This window comes from Rhinoderma darwinii, chromosome 2, assembly GCF_050947455.1.
Source record: "Rhinoderma darwinii isolate aRhiDar2 chromosome 2, aRhiDar2.hap1, whole genome shotgun sequence".
Taxonomy (NCBI): Eukaryota; Metazoa; Chordata; class Amphibia; order Anura; family Rhinodermatidae; genus Rhinoderma; species Rhinoderma darwinii.
The window spans coordinates 338,584,286-338,604,506 of NC_134688.1; the positions used below are offsets into that span (position 1 = coordinate 338,584,286).

General features: G+C 42.2%; 1 protein-coding gene across 2 annotated transcripts in view; it reads left to right on the forward strand.

Annotated features, from left to right (window-relative positions):
- Nucleotides 1-5,147: 5,147 nt before the first annotated feature.
- The window catches only part of LOC142743194 (complement component receptor 1-like protein), a 28,052-nt gene continuing 12,978 nt past the window's right edge, over nt 5,148-20,221 (forward strand). For both annotated transcript variants that reach the window (XM_075853692.1, XM_075853693.1), the window contains exons 1-5: nt 5,148-5,253; nt 6,673-6,792; nt 11,784-11,975; nt 14,583-14,679; nt 17,493-17,572. In XM_075853692.1, coding sequence (XP_075709807.1) covers nt 6,717-6,792; nt 11,784-11,975; nt 14,583-14,679; nt 17,493-17,572 — 445 coding nt within the window. In that variant the 5' untranslated portion in view covers nt 5,148-5,253; nt 6,673-6,716. The remainder of the gene's footprint in view (nt 5,254-6,672; nt 6,793-11,783; nt 11,976-14,582; nt 14,680-17,492; nt 17,573-20,221) is intronic.

The window sequence follows — 20,221 nt, forward strand, 5'->3', positions numbered from 1 at the left end:
AGGGAGCATTATACTGTGTGGGGGCAGCTATGGGGGGCATTATACGGTGTGGGGGCAGCTATGGGGAGCATTTATATATATTAACAGACCACTGCATTCCTTTCGCTAGCAAACTCGTGTAACGGGTTTTCTATACTAGTAAAATTCTAAGTAGTGAAAAAAAATTTAAGTAATGTAAAAAATAAAAAAATAAACAACATTAGTATTGATGTGTCCGTAAAAGTCAGAATTATTGCAATATACTGTTATTTAACTCGCATGGTGAACGCCATAAAAAATAAAGTATTTTAAACTAAATGTAATAAAAAGTGATCAAAAAGTTGAATGTACCAAAAAATGGTGCCAATAAAAACTACAGCCCATCCCGTAAAAAAAAAAAAAATCCCTCACACCGCTCAATTGACTAAGAAATAAAAAAGTTATGGCTCTCGGAATGTGGTGAAACAAAACAATTTTTTTTTTCAACAAATAGGTTTTCTTTATAAAAGTAGTAATATATATATAAAATAAAATATATAAATTTGGTATCACCATAATCATATTGAGACACAGAATAAAGTTAAGTTGACGTTTTTACCGCACGGTGAAAACCGTAAAAACTAAACCCAAAAAACAATGGAGGAATCACAGTTTTTCCCAATTTCAGCCCGCAAAGAATTTTTTTTCAGTTTCTCAGTACATTATATGGTACTTTAAATGGTGTCAATAGAAACTACAACTCCTCCCGCAAAATATAAGCCCTCACACCAAATTATGGCTCTTGGAAGACGGGGAGAGAGAAACGAAAATGAAAAAGCAAAAAATGGATCAGTCCTAAAAGGGTTAATTTCTAATGAACATAACATTTATGACCACATGTGGGGTATTGCCGTACTCGGGATAAATTGCTTTACAAATGTTGGGTGATTTTTCTCCTTTATCCCTTGTGAAAATGAAAAAAATGCAACATTTTAGTGGAAAAAATATTGATATTCATTTTCACGGCCTAATTCTAATAAATTCTGCAAAAGACCTGTAGGATCTAAATTCTCACTATACCCCTAGATAAACTCCCTAAGGGGGTGTAGTTTCCCAAATGGGGTCATTGTTTGGTAGTTTCCACTGTTTTGGTTCTTCAGGGGCTTTGCATATACAAAATGACACCCGAAAACCATTTCAGCTAAATTTGAGCTCCAAAAGCCAAATAGCACTCCTTTTCTTCTAAACCCTGCTGTGGGTCTAAACAGCAGTTTATTACCACATATGGCATATTGCCATAATCGGGAGAAATTGCTTTACAAATTTTGGGGGGCTTTTCCGCCTTTTTTCTTTGTTAAAATAAAAAAATTCTAGAAAAAGCTTTTCATTTTCACGGCCTAATTCCACTATATTCTGCAAATAAACTTTAGTGTCAAAATGCTATCTATTCACCTAGAGAAATTCCTTGAGGGTGTAGTTTTCAAAATGGGGTCATTTTTGGGGGGTTTCCACTGTTTTGGTTCCTTCAGGGCATTACAAACACGACATGTCACTTAAAACTATTCCTCCAAAATTCAAATGGCACTCCTTCTCTTCTGAGCCCTGCCGTTGGTCCAAACAGCAGTTTATTAACCCATATGGGGTATTGCCGTAATTGGGAGAAATTGCTTTACAAATGTTGGGGTCCTTTCTTTCCTTTATTATTTTAAAAATTAAAAATGTCTACGTTTTTTCAGAAAGATTGTAATTTTTACAGACTAATTCAAATAAATTTAGCAAAAAACCTGTGGGGTAAAAATGTTAACTATACCCTTAGATAAATTCCTTGAGAGGTGTAGTTTCCAAAATGTGGTCAGTTTTAGGAGTTTCCACTGTTTTGGCACCACAAGACCTCTTCAAACCTGAGTTGCGTTTCTCTGTTAAAACCCTCTGTGTTAAGAGCCTTTTACACCGGTCGTTGATCGGCGCTCATTTGCTGTGGTCACACAGAGCTATTGATGGGCACAAGCGGTCATTACTCTGATCGCTTGTCCCCATACATTATTAACATAAATATTTTACTTTTTTAAAACGATACGATCAGCAGATGATTGAGCGTTTACTCGTTCATCTGCTGATCGCTGCCCTGTTTACACTGGGCAATTATCAGCAACGAGTGTTATATGAACGCAAGTCTGCACGGTAATTACCCAGTGTAAAACCCCCTTTACTCCTAAGTCATCAGCCCTATAAACCTTAGTTTTATTGCTCCGGCTTATCTTAATGATGTATCACCTCACGTCAATGGCGGATTAAGTAGACCATAGGCCCTGGGCTGTTACCCAAACTTGGGCCCCCCTTCCGAACCGCCGCCCTGCCGCGCCGTAACTATTTTTAACACTGCTTTTTTGGGCAAGCATTAACAAATGGGTGTTACGATTCCCCTTGTCACGGGCTGTGTCCCTACATACTGACAGTATCACACTGTGCAGAGACACATCCTCCTGACAGGGGGAATTGTCTATCAGTCCTGGACTGCAGAAAGACTTTTGGTGAAATACAAGGATTTCCTATAATAAACATGTCAGGAGAGGTTTCAGACTCTCTATAAGTCTAGTGACTCACAGGTGACGACGTCTCAGATTCTAGTAGTTTTTTTCCTCCTTTTTTTTTACGGTCCAGAGCTCATGACGACTTCTCCCAGCCATGCAGAATTTGCCACTCAAATGTCTTCGGCTCCTCACTATATCAACATTTCCACACCTATAAACGAAAATAAAATTATCATGGTGCCACATACTGCGCACCTGAATATAATAATACCATACACTGTAAAACACACCCTGTACATTATGCCACACACAGACCCCGTAGAAATCAAACATCCCCCCTATAGCTAGCACCAGACACATACCCCCCGTAGAGAGCGTTACACACAGCCCCCTATAGATAGCGCCATAAAGCCCTCCCCTCTTGTAAATAGCGCCACAGAGCCCCCCTGTAAAGAGTGACACACACATACCGCTGTGGATATTGCCACACAGCACCCCCCTTGTATATAGTGTCACACACCACTCCCCCCTTTGTATATAGGGCCACACAGCGCTTCCCGTTTGCATATAGGACCACTTAGTGCCCTGCCTTGCATATAGGGCCACATAGCGCTCCCCTTGTATATAGGGCCACTTAGCGCTTCCCCCTTGCACATAGGCCCACATAGCGCTCTCCCTTGTATATAGTGCATATAGCGCTCCCCCCTTTGTATATAGTGGCACACATCGCTCCCCTCCCCCTTGTATATAGGGTCACACAGCACTCCACCCCCTTGTATATAGTGTAACGGAGAACTCCCCCCCTTGTATATAGTGTCACAGAGCACTCCCCCCTTTGTATATAGTGTTACACAGAGCTCCCCTCCCCTTGTATATAGAACCACACAGCGCTACCCTCCCCCTTGTATATAGGGCCACCCAGCACTCCCCCCCCCCTTGTATATAGTGTCACGGAGCACTCCCACCCTCCTTGAATATATGTACAGCGCTACCTCCACCTAAAAAAATAAATATATATTTTACTTACTGTACCTTCCCGCGTTCTCGTGGCGGCCGCTCCAGCTGGACGCATGTGAATTCTCCGGACTAGACGCATGCGCAGACAGGCGTGATGTAGTATCTCATCATGCCGGCCTGCGCAGGGACTCTTCCCAGCGCCTTATAGGCTGCAAACCTACTGTGGCCTGCAGCCTATAATATTTGTTTGTATCTGAGGACTCAGATACAAATGAATGTGGCTGCCGCTAGCACTGGGGCCCCCTCCATTGCTAGCGACAACACCGGGTATGAGGTTGCCCGTGCGGTCTTGTACAGTTCGAGCGGCCATGGGCCCCCTGGGGGCCTTGTGCCCCGGGCAGCCACCCGCCCCACCCTAATGATAATCCGCCACTTCCTCACGTGCTAATCGTCTTTGTGTAACATCTTAGGCTACATTCAGACGAACGTAGCCAATTTTGGACATTAAAAACTGTAGTTTTTCACGTCCGAGGTATCACGCATCCCCCGTAAACTAGAGTCTATGGAGGGATGCATGAACCGCAAAAAAATAGGACATGTCCTATTTTTTTCACGGACTCTTCACATGCTCCATTGAAATGGTTGTGTGAATGGCCCCATTGATGTACATGAGTCCGTGTGACAGCTATTGTTTTAATGCCTGTCAGGCGGACTACATATGCGTTCGTCTGAATGAACACTCGTCCGGTTTATCTTAAATGATGTATCACCTCATGTACTAATTGTCTTTGTGTAACCTCTTAAATGTTGTGCTTTTTCTATGTCATCCATTTGTAAACTTGCCTGAAGACTGAGCCTGTGCGCTGTGAAAGCCGCATATATAATTTTTTAGGTTAGCCAATAAAGGTATCATACCTTCTATACTTTTGTCTTTTTTTACACAAAAATATTTAAAATGGCAAAAAAAAATGAAATTTGCAAATTTCACCCCTACTTTGCTTTCATTCCTGTGAAACGCCAAAAGGGTTAAGAAACTTTATTAATGCTGTTTAGAATACTTTGAGGGGTGCCGTTTTTAAAATGGAGTGATTTATCGGGACTTTCTAATATATAAGGCCCTCAAAGCCACTTCAGCACTGAACTGGTGCCTGAAAAAATATCCTTTTGAATTTTCTTGAAAATGGGAGAAATTGCTGCTAAAGTTCTAAGACTTGTAACGTCCTAGAAAAAGAAAAAGATGTTCAAAAAATGATGCAAACTTAAAGTAGACATATGGGAAATGTTAACTAGTAACTATTTTGTGTGGTATTACTATCGGTTTTACAAGGAGATACATTAAAATTTCGAAAAATGCAAATTTTTGCAAATTTTCTCAAAATGTGAGTTTTTCACAAATAAATATTTAATTGTTCGACCAAATTTTTTCACTAACATAAAGTACTATATGTGATGAGAAAACTATTTCAGAATCGCTTGGATAGGTAAAAGAATTCCAAAGTTATTACCACATAAAGTGATACGTCAGATTTGACAAAATCGGCATCCTAAAGGGGTTAATGTTTTTCCATTGTTGCTGCAATTTCACAATACTATTGACTGTTACCGGAATGTCTGATGCCATCAGGGGGTTTTGTGGGCTGTTTGAAGAACTTAGACAAGGCTATTTGGTTTTGTAAGCAGTATGGTAATTATTAAACTGGTGCTCTGGTCTGACATAAGAGACCTTGTGGGTACGACTTCACATCACATCCCATCTTTATATAGCAGAATATTGCTAGGATTTCTTGATACATACCTTGCAGAACAGGTAAGATTTACATCACTGTTTAACCTATTGTTCCCAGTCTTAATAATGTATGCTGCCTGTTACAGACGTTGTCATGTAGCGATTGTGTATTCAGAGTAAATGAAAATTCAGCAAAAATGAATTATTTTGTAGAAAGTGAAATAAAGTTAAAATTCAACAATTGGAAATAGATGAAACAGTGGCAGATATGTCATATGCAACCTCCTGTCACGTCTCGTGGATTTTGTGGACATAAATAAGAAGATCAAATAGTCACGTCTTTGGCTGTAGGGCATTTGGCCATTATTTTTATTTCTGTACAGGGCAAAATATATACCTGATAAATCCACAATTGTGACTATGTCAGGAAAACTGAGTAGGGCTTCAGAGCTTTGGATTTTATCTGGCACACACTGCACTGGAGAAACTGACACACTGTGCGTATGTTGCCTTGGTATTAATACATCTCCAAATAGTCAAAATGTAGAAATAGGCACATCAAAATGAGAGACAACAACTTGTCGAAAACGATATATTCTTTGTATAAATATGATAGTATACAAAAACACTTTAACAATAGTGCAAAGATGCTAAAAAGTAATCACCCCGTCTGATGGAGTCCTTTGATTCGGATAAGCCAGTGAGACATCATTTATTCCGGACCTGGAATCTGAAGAACTTCGGCAGAGACCGTGGAAGGTAAGTTGGAGATTGTCTACGCCAGGTGCGATGTTTCGGGGGACCTCCCCCTTTCTCAAGCGTGAGGTCCCCCGAAACGTCGCACCTGGTGTAGTCAAACGCTGACTTACCTTCCACGTGGGTCTCTGACAAAGTTCTTCAGATTCCAGGTCCGAGATAAATTATGTCTCATCGGCTTATCTGAATCAAAGGACTTCATCATACGGGGTGATTACTTTTTTGCACCATTGCACTATTGTTATAGTGTTTTTGTATGCTATCATATTTATACAAAGAATATATCGTTTTAGACTATAACAAGTTGTTGTCTCTCATTTTGAAGTGTCCATTTCTACATTTTGACTATTTTGAGATTACATAAAGCATGTCACTGGCACACAACACCCCTATGTATTGAAAGGTCTATTTATTAATTTCTATTAATACATCTCCCCCATTGTATTAATCATTGCCAATAAAAGGAAATACATGTTTAAAAACATCTACCTTCTAACTTCTACCACTATACTTATTGGGCTATTGTGCCTTAAGGGAGAGTAGTCATATTAGAATTTCATAGGAGTATTGTAAAATAAAAACTAGTAGAAGCAGAACATTCTACCCTTCATGTTACCTATATTTTTAGCATTTTGTGTTTTTCTTTACAGCAGAAAAAAAAGGAATGGGTGCAAGCATTGTGCCAACATGTATAAAAAGGAGGCTAACAAAACAAAAAATAAAATATGTCACAATTTCTTTCAGATTTTTATTGAGCTGGGAAATCAAAATATCATAGATCTGCCATTATGATGGACCATGTGATATCTATTTCCTCATTATTGTTGATGGCTTTGATCTTCTGCTTTATTACATCAGTTAACTGTGAGTTTTTAACATAATCTGTATGAATTGTATTTGTACCCACATATGCACAGGTTTTGTGTCTAGGAGAATATATATTTTTTTTACAGCTATCTCCTTCCTGTATATTTCACATCTAGATATAGCCTACTGGGACTATGGTTACACTGTGGGACTGGACATACCCCAGCTTGTGTCGAAGCAAAGGACCACTGTACGGCACTGCCACCCTGAAATTAAAATAACAGTGCTTTCTACTAGATACTGTAGAGTAAGGGACTAAGCTAATGATTTCAATGGCTCATAATTATTTGTGGATTGTAATCCATAATAGAAATTGGCATATTAGAAAGTGGTGGGCTAGGGGGCCAGTAGAACCCTGCTCTCTGATGGCGTTTTGACTTTCGAAGAGCGAGGTGCTTACAGCTATGCTATCAACAGCTTTCCAGTAAACTCCCCCAAAAACTGAAAACTAAGCTTCGAACACAATTATGGAGTTCTACTTGCCGCCAAAATTTTATTTACCCGAAATAAGGCAATCTGGAGATCCCCTTTGTCCTCTTCTAGGCCACAGCTGAAGCCTGAACTTGCAATGAGACACATTCAAATGTATCAGTTAATAATAATAATAATAATAAGAAGATAATAAATGAGTAGTGCTGTCATTATATACACAAGTATATAAATACTCTAACGGCCACTACTGGTAACCTAGGATGATGTGCCTACTAAGTGTATAGACAGTGTGGTCATCCATACAAACACTGGAAAGGAGGAGAAATCAGAGAACGCAAAAGGGTTAAAGAGGCTCTGTCACCAGATTATAAGTGCCCTATCTCCTACATAATCTGATTGGCGCTGTAATGTAGAAGACAACAGTGGTTCTTATTTTGAAAAACTATAATTTTTGAGCAAGTTATGAACAATTTTAGATTTATGCTAATTTGTTTCTTAATGAACAACTGGGCGTTTTTTAACTTTTGACCAACTTCTCTTAATTCCAGCCCAGCTTCTTTCACTGCACAGCATGATCTCGCTTTATCTGCAGTTTTCGGCAGCGGACATTCCGGCCGAAAAACTGCACCACAATTTGTTGCGGTTTTTCGGTCGAAATTCCCTGTGGCGCCCAGGGTGGATACGTTGTGTGCTTTTACGAAGCGTATCTACCTCGTGTGAACATACCCTAAGGGGGGATTCACATGCGGCAGATTTATATATTTTTTTAATTTTTAAACTCAGTACCATTCATTTGGATGGAACTTGCTGAAATGTAAACACCTGCTGCAGTAACATTCCCATTCAGACGAATGGAACTGATTTTCTGTAGCAGAAAATTCTACAACAAAATCTGATTTGTCTGATTACATCCTAAATCTAAAACTGGGTGTAAGTTATTTAAAAGACACAATATCAGAACACATACACTTAATGGACAAAAGTATTGGAACACAACTCTTAAGGCCCTTTTACATGGGCAAATGCGAATCATATGAACGCTCGTTCCTGATCATTGCCCTGTGTAGACAGGACAACGATCAGCCAATGAACAAGCGAATGACCATTCATCGGCTGATCGCATAGTTTATGCAGCACCAGATATCGTTGTCGGCAGCACCTCTCCTTGTGTAAAAGTACACTTAATCATTGAATTCAGGGCAGGGGCGTAACTAGGAAAGACTGGGCCCCATAGCAAACTTTTGACTGGGGCCCCCCCTCCCCTGGGTGTCACACAACCCCCCCCTTGTAGATAGTGCCTTTTTTACAGCCCCCCCTGTAGATAACGCCATACAGCCCCCCTCTGTAGATAGCGCCATACATCCCCCTGTAGAGAACGCCATACAGCCCCCTGTAGATAACGCCATACAGCCCCCCTGTAGATAACGCCATACAGCCCCCCTGTAGATAACGCCATACAGCCCCCTGTAGAGAACGCCATACAGCCCCCCTGTAGAGAACGCCACACAGCCCCCCTGTAGAGAACGCCTTACAGCCCCCCTGTAGAGAACGCCATACAGCCCCCTCTGTAGAGAACGCCATACAGCCCCCCCTGTAGGGAACGCCATACAGCCACCCCCCCCTGTAGGGAACGCCATACAGCGTTCCCCCCCCTGTAGGGAACGCCATACAGCGTCCCCCCTCCAAAAAAAATGCGACCTACTGTGTGTCCTACAAAATACATGTATCCCCTCTCCACAGGATATCCACAGGATAGGGGATACATGAGTGATCGCTGGCAGCGATAGGGAGAACGGGGGACTGAAAGTCCCCTGAAGTTCTCCATGACAAACCTCTGACTTCCGGCGTCTGCGCAGCTCAATAAAAATGAAAGGAGCGCTGGTCACGCATGCCCACAAGCACGACCGGCGCTCCATTAATTTCTACGGAGCTGCCGACACAGACCCCGGAAGTCCGAGGTTTGTGATGGAGAACTTCAGGGGACTTTCAGTCCCCTGTTCTCCCTATCGCTGCCAGCGATCACACATGTATCCCCTATCCTGTGGAGATCCTGTGGAGAGGGGATACATGTCTTTTGCTCTATTTTGCGCCTTCAGGACCAGACACCGTTTAGCCATTTTTAGCATGTGTTAGTTAAATGGCTATAACTTTTTTATTTGTTGGGCTAAGGACGTGATTTTTGCGACGTTTTTTTCGTAGACAATGCAGGTTTCATTTTTTATCGTTTTTATACACACCTTTTTTGCTATTTTAGAATTTTTATTCATAAAGTTTGAAAATAATAGTAAAAAAATAAGCTTTTTTACATTTCAGCTATTTTTTTTTGGTAATAACATAGTTTTACCCTAAAATAGACCTTTTATTTGTGATCGGCATTGTCTACTGTAAATTTTTATATATTACATGTCTATATTAGGGTAATTGGGTCAGCGCTAGCGTTACAACAATGATTGGCGGGGGGGGGGGACATTTTTTTTTTTGGGGTGGGTATTTTATGTGTATTTATTATTTACATTTTTTTTACACTTTACTTTATTATTTTTTTATTACTATGGTCTGTCCCCCAAAGGTCAAAGAAGACCTTTGGGGAACTTTATATATATTTTTTCTTTCTTTTACACCATGTTTTTCCACTGTAACTGGAGCTGCACAGCAGCCCCAGTTACAGGGGAAATCAGCCCTCTCATAGTGACGATTGTCACTAATAGGGCTGTGCTGGGTCTAGTAAGACCCAGCAGCAGCCTGCCACTAACGGCACCCGGCGATCATGTGACAAGTCACATGATCACCGGGAGGAATAGAGACAGCGCCGCTGCTGCTGTCTCTATTCCTGTACACAGCGCGCCTTCAGCGCTGTGTACAAGTGATCAGAGAAGACAGAAGCAGCGAAAGCTGCTTCTATCCTCTCCTCAGGGTCCCCGGCAGTCACTGACAGCCGGAGACCCGACATTCAGCTGCCCGATCGCGCGGGCAGCAAGTTAAAACCCGAGCCGTAGAAAGTCTATGGCTCGGGTTTTAAGGACCCTGACCGCTGGCCGTAAAAATACAGCCAGCGGTCGGGAACCAGTTAATGGCAGAGCGGGGAGATACCTCCCTGCTCTGCCGTAGTGTTCAGTGGCGTCCCGCTGTAGCAGCCATAGCGGCTGCTAGCGGAGCCTCCGGCCATGGTGGGGGCCCGTGCCGGCGGGCGACACGGGCCCCCTCATGCCGCGGGCCCCGTAGCAGCCGCTACTGCTGCTACGGCGGTAGTTACGCCACTGATTCAGGGGTTTCATTCAGTAACACTGCCATAGTTGTATAAAATCAAGCACCTAGACATGCAGTCGTCTTTACAAACATTTGTGAAAGAGTGGGTCATTCTAAAGAGCTCACTGAATTCTAGCGTGGTACTGTAATAGGATGCCACCGTTATAACAAGTCAGTTTGTGAAATTTCTTATCTTGTAAATGCACCATGATCATCTGTGAGTGGTATTACTGCAAAGTGGAAACGCTTAGAAACCAAGTAATGTTAGAGACATTTGTAGAGTGAAGAGGCGCAAAGTGCATGAAAGTTGGCAACGCTCTGCTGACTTGATAACTACTGTGTTCCAAATCTTCTCTGCCTCCTCTGGCATTAACATCAACACAGTACGCTGGGAGCTTCATGACATGAGTTTCCATAGCCAAGCAGAAGCATGCAAGCCTTACATCACCAAGCACAATGCCAAGCGTCGGATGGAGTGGTGTAAAGCACGACACCACTAGACTCTGGAGAAGTAAACCTGTTCTGTAGAGTGATGAATCAACCTTCTCTATCTGGAGGTCTGATGGACGAGTCTTGGATTGTCGAATGCCAGGAGAACGTCACCTGCCTGACTGCATTGTGCCAACTGTAAAGTTTGGTGGAGGAGGAATAATGCTAAGGGGTTGTTTTTTAGGGATTGACCTAGGCTCCTTAGTTCCATTGAAGGGAAATCTTAACGCTTCAGCATATAAGACATTTTGGACAATTGTATGCTTCCAACTTTGTGGAAATAGTTTTGGGAAGGCCCTTTTCTGTTCCAGCATGACTGTGCCCCAGTGCACAAAGCAAGGTCCATAAAGGAATGGGGGGCGAGTATGTTGTAGAAGAACTTGACAGGCACACACACAGAGCTCTGTCCTCAACCCAATCGAACACCTTTGGGATGACCTAGAACGGAGATTGCAAGCAAGGCCCCCTCATCCAACATCAGTGTCCGACCTCACAAATACTCTTCTGGATGAATGGGCAAAAAATTCCCACAGACACTCCATAATCTCGTAGAAAGCTTTCAGAGAAGAGTGGAAGATGTTTTAGCAAAAAAGGGGGGACGACTCCGTATTAATGCCTAGGGATTTAGATGTGTAGGTGTCTCAATACTTTTGCCCATATAGTGTATATGCATCTGCCTTAAAGATCCATTATTGACAATAAAACTAATAGTGCACTCATTTTAAACATTCTTCAAATATGAAAATATTGAATATGTAGATGGATATTGTACAACACTTCTACACAGTTTATTATTTTCAATGGTTTCACTTTTTATTAAGGTGATTGTGATTCTCCCCCATCAATTTCCTATGGGTTGCTGAAAGAAGAATTGACCAATCAGAAAACATTTAAAGTTGGGGATACAGTACAATACAGTTGCCGACCTGGGTTTATTCGTATTTTGGGAACCAGAAACACTGTCACTTGTACGAAAAATTCTAAATGGACACAGTATGAAAAATTCTGCACAGGTAAGCAATGAAAAACACTGGCACTGTACAAGGTTCAATAAGTATTGGTTGATTTTATTTTATTGCTTCATACTTTTCCATCATTTTATGTTGCCAACAGAAAAACTAGTCGCATAGCAAACCTATTTACATCTTCTGTGTCCCAGTTACAGTTATAGTCATAACTCGGGCACAAAATGGGCATTTTGCAGCAGATTAATCGATATATGGTGCAAAACAACTAACTAATGAAAATAGATACTACATAAAAGTTCTTTGATTCCAAAACCGGTGCTAAAAATTGGGACATTTAGTCCCAATTCTAGATTTAATGGAGAAGACCAAAAGTATTGAGTTCTAATTCTAGGGTGGCTCACGTGACCCACTCATAAGTAAAACTAGGAGAGCTTTGAAATGGCTGAACGCTAATTATATATTTTTTAATGCCTTTTTTTGTCCCTCTGGTAGAATCAGACTGAAGCAAAATAAGTTTGCTCTAATTCTTGCCTTGTTGTTCAATAGGGGAACGCAAGGGGAAAAAGGATGTACTGGCACAGCGATTTCTCCCTGTAATGTCAGTCCCTATACAATTCATCCAATATAGACTCATCAGGGTAAATACAATTTAAATGTTTGCTGCATTTTTAGTATACTTACGCAATATTTATGGTGTATACTTTAGCAATACTTATGTTGTGGTCACGGCATCTAAAGGCTGGATCCACCCCACACCTCTATTGTCTGTTGTCCTGGCCCTGTGCATTGACTGGCTCGCTGATAATTTCTCCATCCATTCCTCAACAGGTCACGTTGTATTGAGGGAATGTGCAGTCCCTTCTTTCCCCTCCTTTGTCTTTACAATTGACTTATGAAGAGCCTTTCACATTTAAGTGAGCCTAATCTATCAGTACCCCCCCCCCCACCTCAAGATTCCCCTTGATTTGTTGTGATATATAAGGTGTATTTTATGATGGGTATATCCATTTGTGGTGATGGAAGAAAATCCAGGAGCCGCTCTCACTACAAATGCACCAGGGTGACTTTTTATTTTTTTTTCCAATTATATATTTTTATTTTGAAATGATATAAAGAAAGCAGTATCAAATACAGCATTTTAGACATAAAGCGAGAGGAATAGAAAAATTGTACATTACAATGATCCTCCTTGCCAAGTACAACATAGTATAACAACAATATGGAATGAAAATACATGGAACGGAGTTGCCAAGGATGGCCTTTGCGATATACTAACATTAATGTGGTTAATGTCAGTTCGGAATATACAGTATTAAATAAGAAGCTTCACTTTATGATACTTTACTTCAGCATCTTCTGCTTGTGCTAATTAAGATAAGGTTTAAACATTTTTAACATGACATTAGACAGATACACAAGGGTAAAAGGAAGGTACGGGAAAGGGATAATCTAGGAGCTATCATATGTTACTTATTGTATCTAAGAAGTTTACAGTAAGATCTATATCTATATTGAACTATATCATGGTGGTCTAGAGGTATCATACATGTCCCACGGCAACCACACACTGGTAAAGCATTCCATACGATTGTTCAGAGAGGCTGTCAGTGATTCCATTCTCCTAATGTCTCTAATTCTATTATGGAGGGCATTCAGCGTAGGAGGAGTAGTGCGTTTCCAGTGAGCTGCAATAAGACATTTCGCGGCAGTGAGTATATGAAGAAGCAGCCGGGATTGGACTTTCCTCCAACCCCTGGGTGGCACATTGAGAAGATAGGTCAAAGCTTGCAATGGGGGTCTAACCTCCAAGACATTATGGATAAGGTCACCCACCTCCCTCCAAAAAGGACGCAGCAGTCGACAGTCCCAAAAGATGTGAGGAAGTGTCCCCATGTCACTGCGGCATCTCCAACATCTATCCGAAACCAAAGGAAATATTCGATGGAGGAATTCCGGGGTGTGATACCAATGCATCAAAATCTTATATTGGTTTTATTTATAGGCTGCACAAAGGGATGACTTTGCCGCTTGGGACCAGATGATTTGCCACAGCGACATGGGGAGCTCCCTGCCCAGATAGGTCTCCCACCTAACCATATATCTATGCCTGTCAGTCACCGAAAGAGATGAGCTGGAGAGGATATCGTATATCGCCGATATTAAACCCCTAGTTGAGACGGTCGTCTTACAGAGCGTCTCAAAGGGGGTGGGTTTAGAAAAACAAGTGTCTACTCACAGAGAGTTGGCAAAGTGGGTAATTTGCATATAACTAAAGTATGAATTATCCGGTAAGTTGTATTTGGATTGCAACGTAGGGAATGGTAAAATAGTTCGTTGACAGGGGTCTACAATGTCGGCAAAGTAAAATAAACCCGCTCTCGACCAGGGGTGGGTCATTCTTGCAGTAAGGCTCTCAGGCAAGGCCGGATTAAATAAGAAAGGTGTCATTAGGGATTTTAAGGAGGACAATGCATACTTCGCTTTTGACACTTTCCAAATATTCTTAGTAACACCAGGGCGACTTTTGATGGGCTGATATTTTCAATAACCCAGCATCTATAGGTAGTCTCAAGCTCATCACATTATCAAACTATTACTGTATTTGCAAACTAACATACCTACTCAATATTATTTATGGCTTCTTGTTCACAGCGAAATCATGCGGAAATCCTGGTGATGTAGAAAATGGAGATTTTGAGGCATCTAGTTTCTTATTTGGTGCTAAAGTAACTTACTCTTGTAATGACGGGTAGGTATAGAATAATAATTGGTGCATTTTTTTCATATTCTTTTATCAAACATTTGTTGTTGGGTTTTTTTGCATTGTTTTGCTAGATAATTTTTTGCTGTAGAGGTACAGAAAAGCACTACTAAAATTGAATAAAAATTAAAAAAAATGGAATAATAACAAATATAAAGAAGAAAATAAAACCATTAATCAGATGTCTAATGTTAAAGATCCAACATGTCCAATATGAAGTCTACAGCATAGGAGAGGTTGCATTGTGTACACCAGTGAAAATTAAGAACAATTATACAGCCCAAAAATATTATGGGTCAAAAGAACACAACAGTAAATATAAAGCAACAGAGAGTGTATATATATATTGAATTAATGTTTACAAAAGTGACAAAAAATAATAGACCCATATTGAAGAGGTTCCATGGAATAACAGCAATCCTTATAACAAGCTATAGGGGACTACACACTCGAATATAAATACACACCACTATAGACCCAGGTTCACTAAGTCTGAACCATCCTAGGGAGCAACAGGGCTGAGCTGTCATTACCTGAGATTTTGCGGTCTACAAAACCATACCTCCCAACTTTCAAGTATTACAGAGAGGGACAACAGATGCACATAATTTTTTCCCTTTTAGGCCACGCCTCTAATCCCGCCCATACACACCCGGTTCAGCCCACACAGTATCATGCTCCCATAGTGCCTCTCACTCAGTATAATGCCCTCTAGCTGCCACCATACAGTATAATGCCTCCATAGATGCACCTATACAGTATAAAGCCAACACAGATGCCCCCATACAGTATAATGCCCACACAAATGTCCCCATGCAGTATAATTCCCACACAGATGCCCCCATGCAGTATAATACCCAAATTCCTCCATACAGCATAATGCCCTATAGCTTCCCCATACAGTATAATGCCCCCATAGCTGCCCCATACAGTAAAATGCCCCATAGCTGCCCCCATACAGTATAATACCCACACAGATGCCCCCATAGAGTATATTGCCCACATAGCTTCCCCATACAGTATAATGCCCCCATACAGTATAATGCCCCATAGCTTCCCTTATACAGTATAATGTCCCATAGCTGCTCCCATTCAGTATAATGCTCCCACAGCTGCCTCATATGGTATAATGCCCCTATAGCTTCCCCATACAGTATAATGCCCCCATACAGTATAATGCCCACCCAGATGCCCCCATACAGTATAATGCCCACTCAGATGCCGCATAGAGTATATTGCCCCTTACAGCATAATGCCCCCATAGCTTCCCACATACAGCATAAAGGCCCCATAGCTGCCCCCATACTGTATAATGCCCCATAGCTGCCCCATGCAGTATAATGTCCCCACAGCTTCCCCATACAGTATAATGCCCCAATAGCTGCCCCCATACAGTATAATACCCCCTTAGCTGCCACAATACAGTATAATGCCCCCTTAGCTGCCACCATACAGTATAATGCCCCAACGCTGCCCCATCCAGTATAATGCCCCAACGCTGCCCCTAGTGCCAGTGCCCACATATAAAGTGCCAGTGTCCACGTAGATAGTGCCACACACAGTGCCCATGTAGATAGCACCACAGTGTTCCCGTAGATAGAGCCACTATATAGTGCCACAGTGCCCATGTAGATAGTACCACACCCCCTTGAAGATAGCACCACCCCCTGTAGATAGCGCCATTGAGACTCACTCTGGCTGGGAATTCTGCTCCTAGAGGATCAGCCTCACTGTGGCCAGGGAATTCGCTACAGGAGGAGCCTCTGCCGTCACTATCCATATATGGACAGTGACATCAGGTGTTCAATCTAGGAGCGAAATCCCCGGCCAGAGCATCGGCAATGCCCTGGCAGGGGATTCGGCTGCAGAAGTATCCCCCAATATCACTGTCCATACATGGACAGTGACGTCAGGGGTTCCCTCTAGGGACGGAATCCCCGGCCAGAGCGTTGACAAGGCTCTGGCAGGGGATTCCGCTCCTGGAGGAGCCACTGCCGGTCACTGTCCATATATGGATAGTGACGTCAAGGGCTTCCCAGGGCTCAGTGCTTGAAGTAGCGCTGAGCCTGGATAGTGCTCGACGAGCGGAGGAGCTCCCGCTGCTCCTCTGCTCTGTACTAATGCTGAAGGCTCCCTGCTTCAGCATTGGGTTCAACATTGGGTTCAACTGTATCTAAGTCCTGAGGACGCAGGTACAGTTGACACTGCGACATACCACTTGCTGCCCGAGAAAGCGGGACACCGCACTGGAACCCGGGTTTGTCAGGCTGAATCCGGGACGGTTGGAAGGTATGCAAAACCACGGCTCCGTTGTCTGCATTTTCCATCCATTTGTCTGCAAAAAACCTTCCGTAGTGCATCTGTGTGTCATCAATATTCATGGATCTGCAAAAAAAAAAAGAAGTAGACTGGAGGCCCATGAGTAGGTCACATGATCCATAAACGAACAGTAAAATGGCATGTCCTGAGTTTTTGCGGCCTGGACTTGCGGCCGCCACATGGAACCGTGAACATCACAGTTGTGTGCATGGGACCATATAAATGAACGGGTCTGTGTGCTATCCGCTAAATTGCGTATATAACATGGACATAAAACCACGGTTGTGTAAGTTAGGCATTAGAAAAAATAAATCTGTAATTTCACTTATTGCTTTAAGCATCTGCACTAGATATGTATTTTTCTACATCTCCCCCAAAGTTTATTAGTCTGATGAGAACTTTTCATTCTTCACAATGATGCTTTATTTGCACGAGACTATAAAACTAGTTAACTCTATGCAATCTGCTGTTTTTGTTTTAAGATACAGATTAATATCAAGTAGAAACTACAGATTTTGTCAAGAGGACGGGACTTGGAGCAATGCTGTCCCTCAGTGTGAAGGTAATTTTACCTAAACAAAAATAAAAAATTAGTTAATTGATTATTGTAATAATGTACATAAATGTGACAGGAGCAAAAATAGTAAACTCGGACTGAACTCATTAAAGTCATTGGGGTCCGGTAATGAACAATTGAAAAAAAAAACAAAAAAAAAAAAACCTGAAAAATGCAGTAAGTTTCCCCTAGTAGTGTCTGCAGGCAGTGGCGGATCATTATATGGGTGGTTCGGGCGGCTGCCCAAGGGCCCATGTCGCCCGAACCGCACATAATTAAAAAAAATAAGCATTGCAGCATTCTGGCACCGCTAATGGGGAGGGCAGGTCCGCATCGTCTGGCCTGCTGCCTCTCTGAGGGGGCAGCGGCACAACTGAAACCAGCCACCGCTATTCCCTCCTGCACTAATTGTACCTGCGTTTATAGAACACAGGTACAATTACATGCATAAGCGCTGGATGGCCAGGTACGTTCTGTGTCCGACTATTCAGCACATTACAATGACGCTGATTTGTACGGCAGAATGAGTTGTCCCGCCAATCAGCGCCTTTCAACTACGACTTCCGTTGTTGAAAAGCGCTGATTGGCAGGGCAAGTCATTCTGCTCTGTAAATCAACGACGCTAACACCGCGATGGCTTCCGTTGTTGAAGGGCTCTGAATGGCAGGGCAGAATGACTTGCCCCATCAATGAGCGCCTTTCAACAACGCAAACGGCACAATGACTTCATGGCACCGCTTGCGCGTTCAGCCCCAGCAGACCTGCTGAGAAGCCTGCATTGACACAGGACGGCGCGGGAACAGGATCAAGGTGAGTATGTAAAGTTTGTTTTTTTTCACTTAAAAGTGTGAGTGGCATTAGCTACAGAAGTGGGGAGCTCTATGTGGGGCACAATCTACAGGTGGACTATATGTAGGGCACTATATACAGGGGGACACAATATGTAGAGCGCTATCTACAGGGGGCTATATGTAGAGTGCTATCTACAGGGGGCTATATGGAGAGTGCTATCTATAGGGGGCTATATGTAGAGCGCTATCTACAGCGGGGCTATATGTGGGGCACAATCTACAGGGGGACAATATGTAGGGCACTATATACAGGGGGCGCTATATGTAGAGGGCTATCTACAGGGGTTATATGTAGAGTGGTATCTACAGGGGGCTATATGTGGGGCACTATCTACAGGGGGCTCTTTGGGGGAACAATCTACAGGGGGCACTATCTACAGGGAGCACTGTGTGTGTGTGTGCGTGTGCGTGTGTGTGTGACACAGCGTATGGTGCTATTATAATCAGGGACACAGTGAATAGTGCTATTATAATCAGGGACACAGTGAATGGTGCTATTATAATCAGGGACACAGTGTATAATGCTATTATAATTAGATGTGCAGGGTATAGCGCTATTATAATCAGGGACACAGTGTATGGTGCGATTATAATTAGAGGTGCAGTGTATGGAACTATTATATTTAGGGGCGTATTGTGTGGCACCATGAGAATGTTATCTTTGTTTATAGGTGCAGAAATGTTTGAAAAGTGAGAAGCTGAAGACATCTGAGCGGAAAACTGCAGAAATGGGTCGTGGCCGGGAGAAGTCATCATAGAGGTCTGGAGCGGATGGAGAAGAAAAGCAAAAAAGAACAACTAGAATCTGAGATGAAGTCACCGGTGAGTCACTTAATGTAAAAGTTTATTCTACCTCTAATCAGTAATGTAATCACTATATGATCTGCAGAGAGATCATGGGTGGTATGATATTCTTTTGAGGGGAACAGCAACACCCAGAATATCCTTACCATTGTTCAAGTCATGCTGGGAGCTGTAGTTTTACCCATACAAACCTATAGGGCAGGGGTTGCACTAAATTGAGCTGTAATTGTGCTGGTGCTGTATTTACAGTATGTACTGAGCTTGGTTCTGGTGTTGTACATCTATAAGAGCTTTGTTCTGGTGTTGAATTTATGTACTGAGCTTAGTTCTGGTGCTGTATTTATGTACTGAGGTTAGTTCTGGGGCTGCATATATGTACTGAGCTTGGTTCTGGGGCTGTATATATGTACGGAGCTTGGTTCTTGGGCTGTATATTTGTACTGGGCTTGGTTCTGGGGCTGTATATATGTACTGGGCTTGGTTCTGGTGCTGTATTTATGTACTGAGCTTTGTTCTGGTGCTGTATTTATGTACTGAGCTTTGTTCTGGTGCTGTATATATGTACTGGGCTTGGTTCTGGTGCTGTATTTATGTACTGAGCTTGGTTCTGGGGCTGTATATATGTATTGAGCCTGGTTCTGGAGCCATTGATGTCAGAACTTGGTTCTGGAGTTGTAATTATATAGAATATATTTTGTAATATTTTGTAATAACAAAATTGCAATTTTGCGATGGAATCGTTTTTAATTCATTGTATATTTAATGGGAACCTGTCAGGTAGTTGTAACCCCTTGAACCGCCACCATGCAGTAATACATCACCTGACAATATTTCCAAATATTCCCCTATATGCTTTTTTCAGATGCAGCAAAATCTATAAAATCAACTCCTGAAGAGTCACATGGTCCTGACTCCAAAACCACCTTTCCATGCTTTATTGTCATCCCCCTGGCTGTTCTACATCACTACCAATCTCCTCCAACTTTCTCCGATGTGCCAT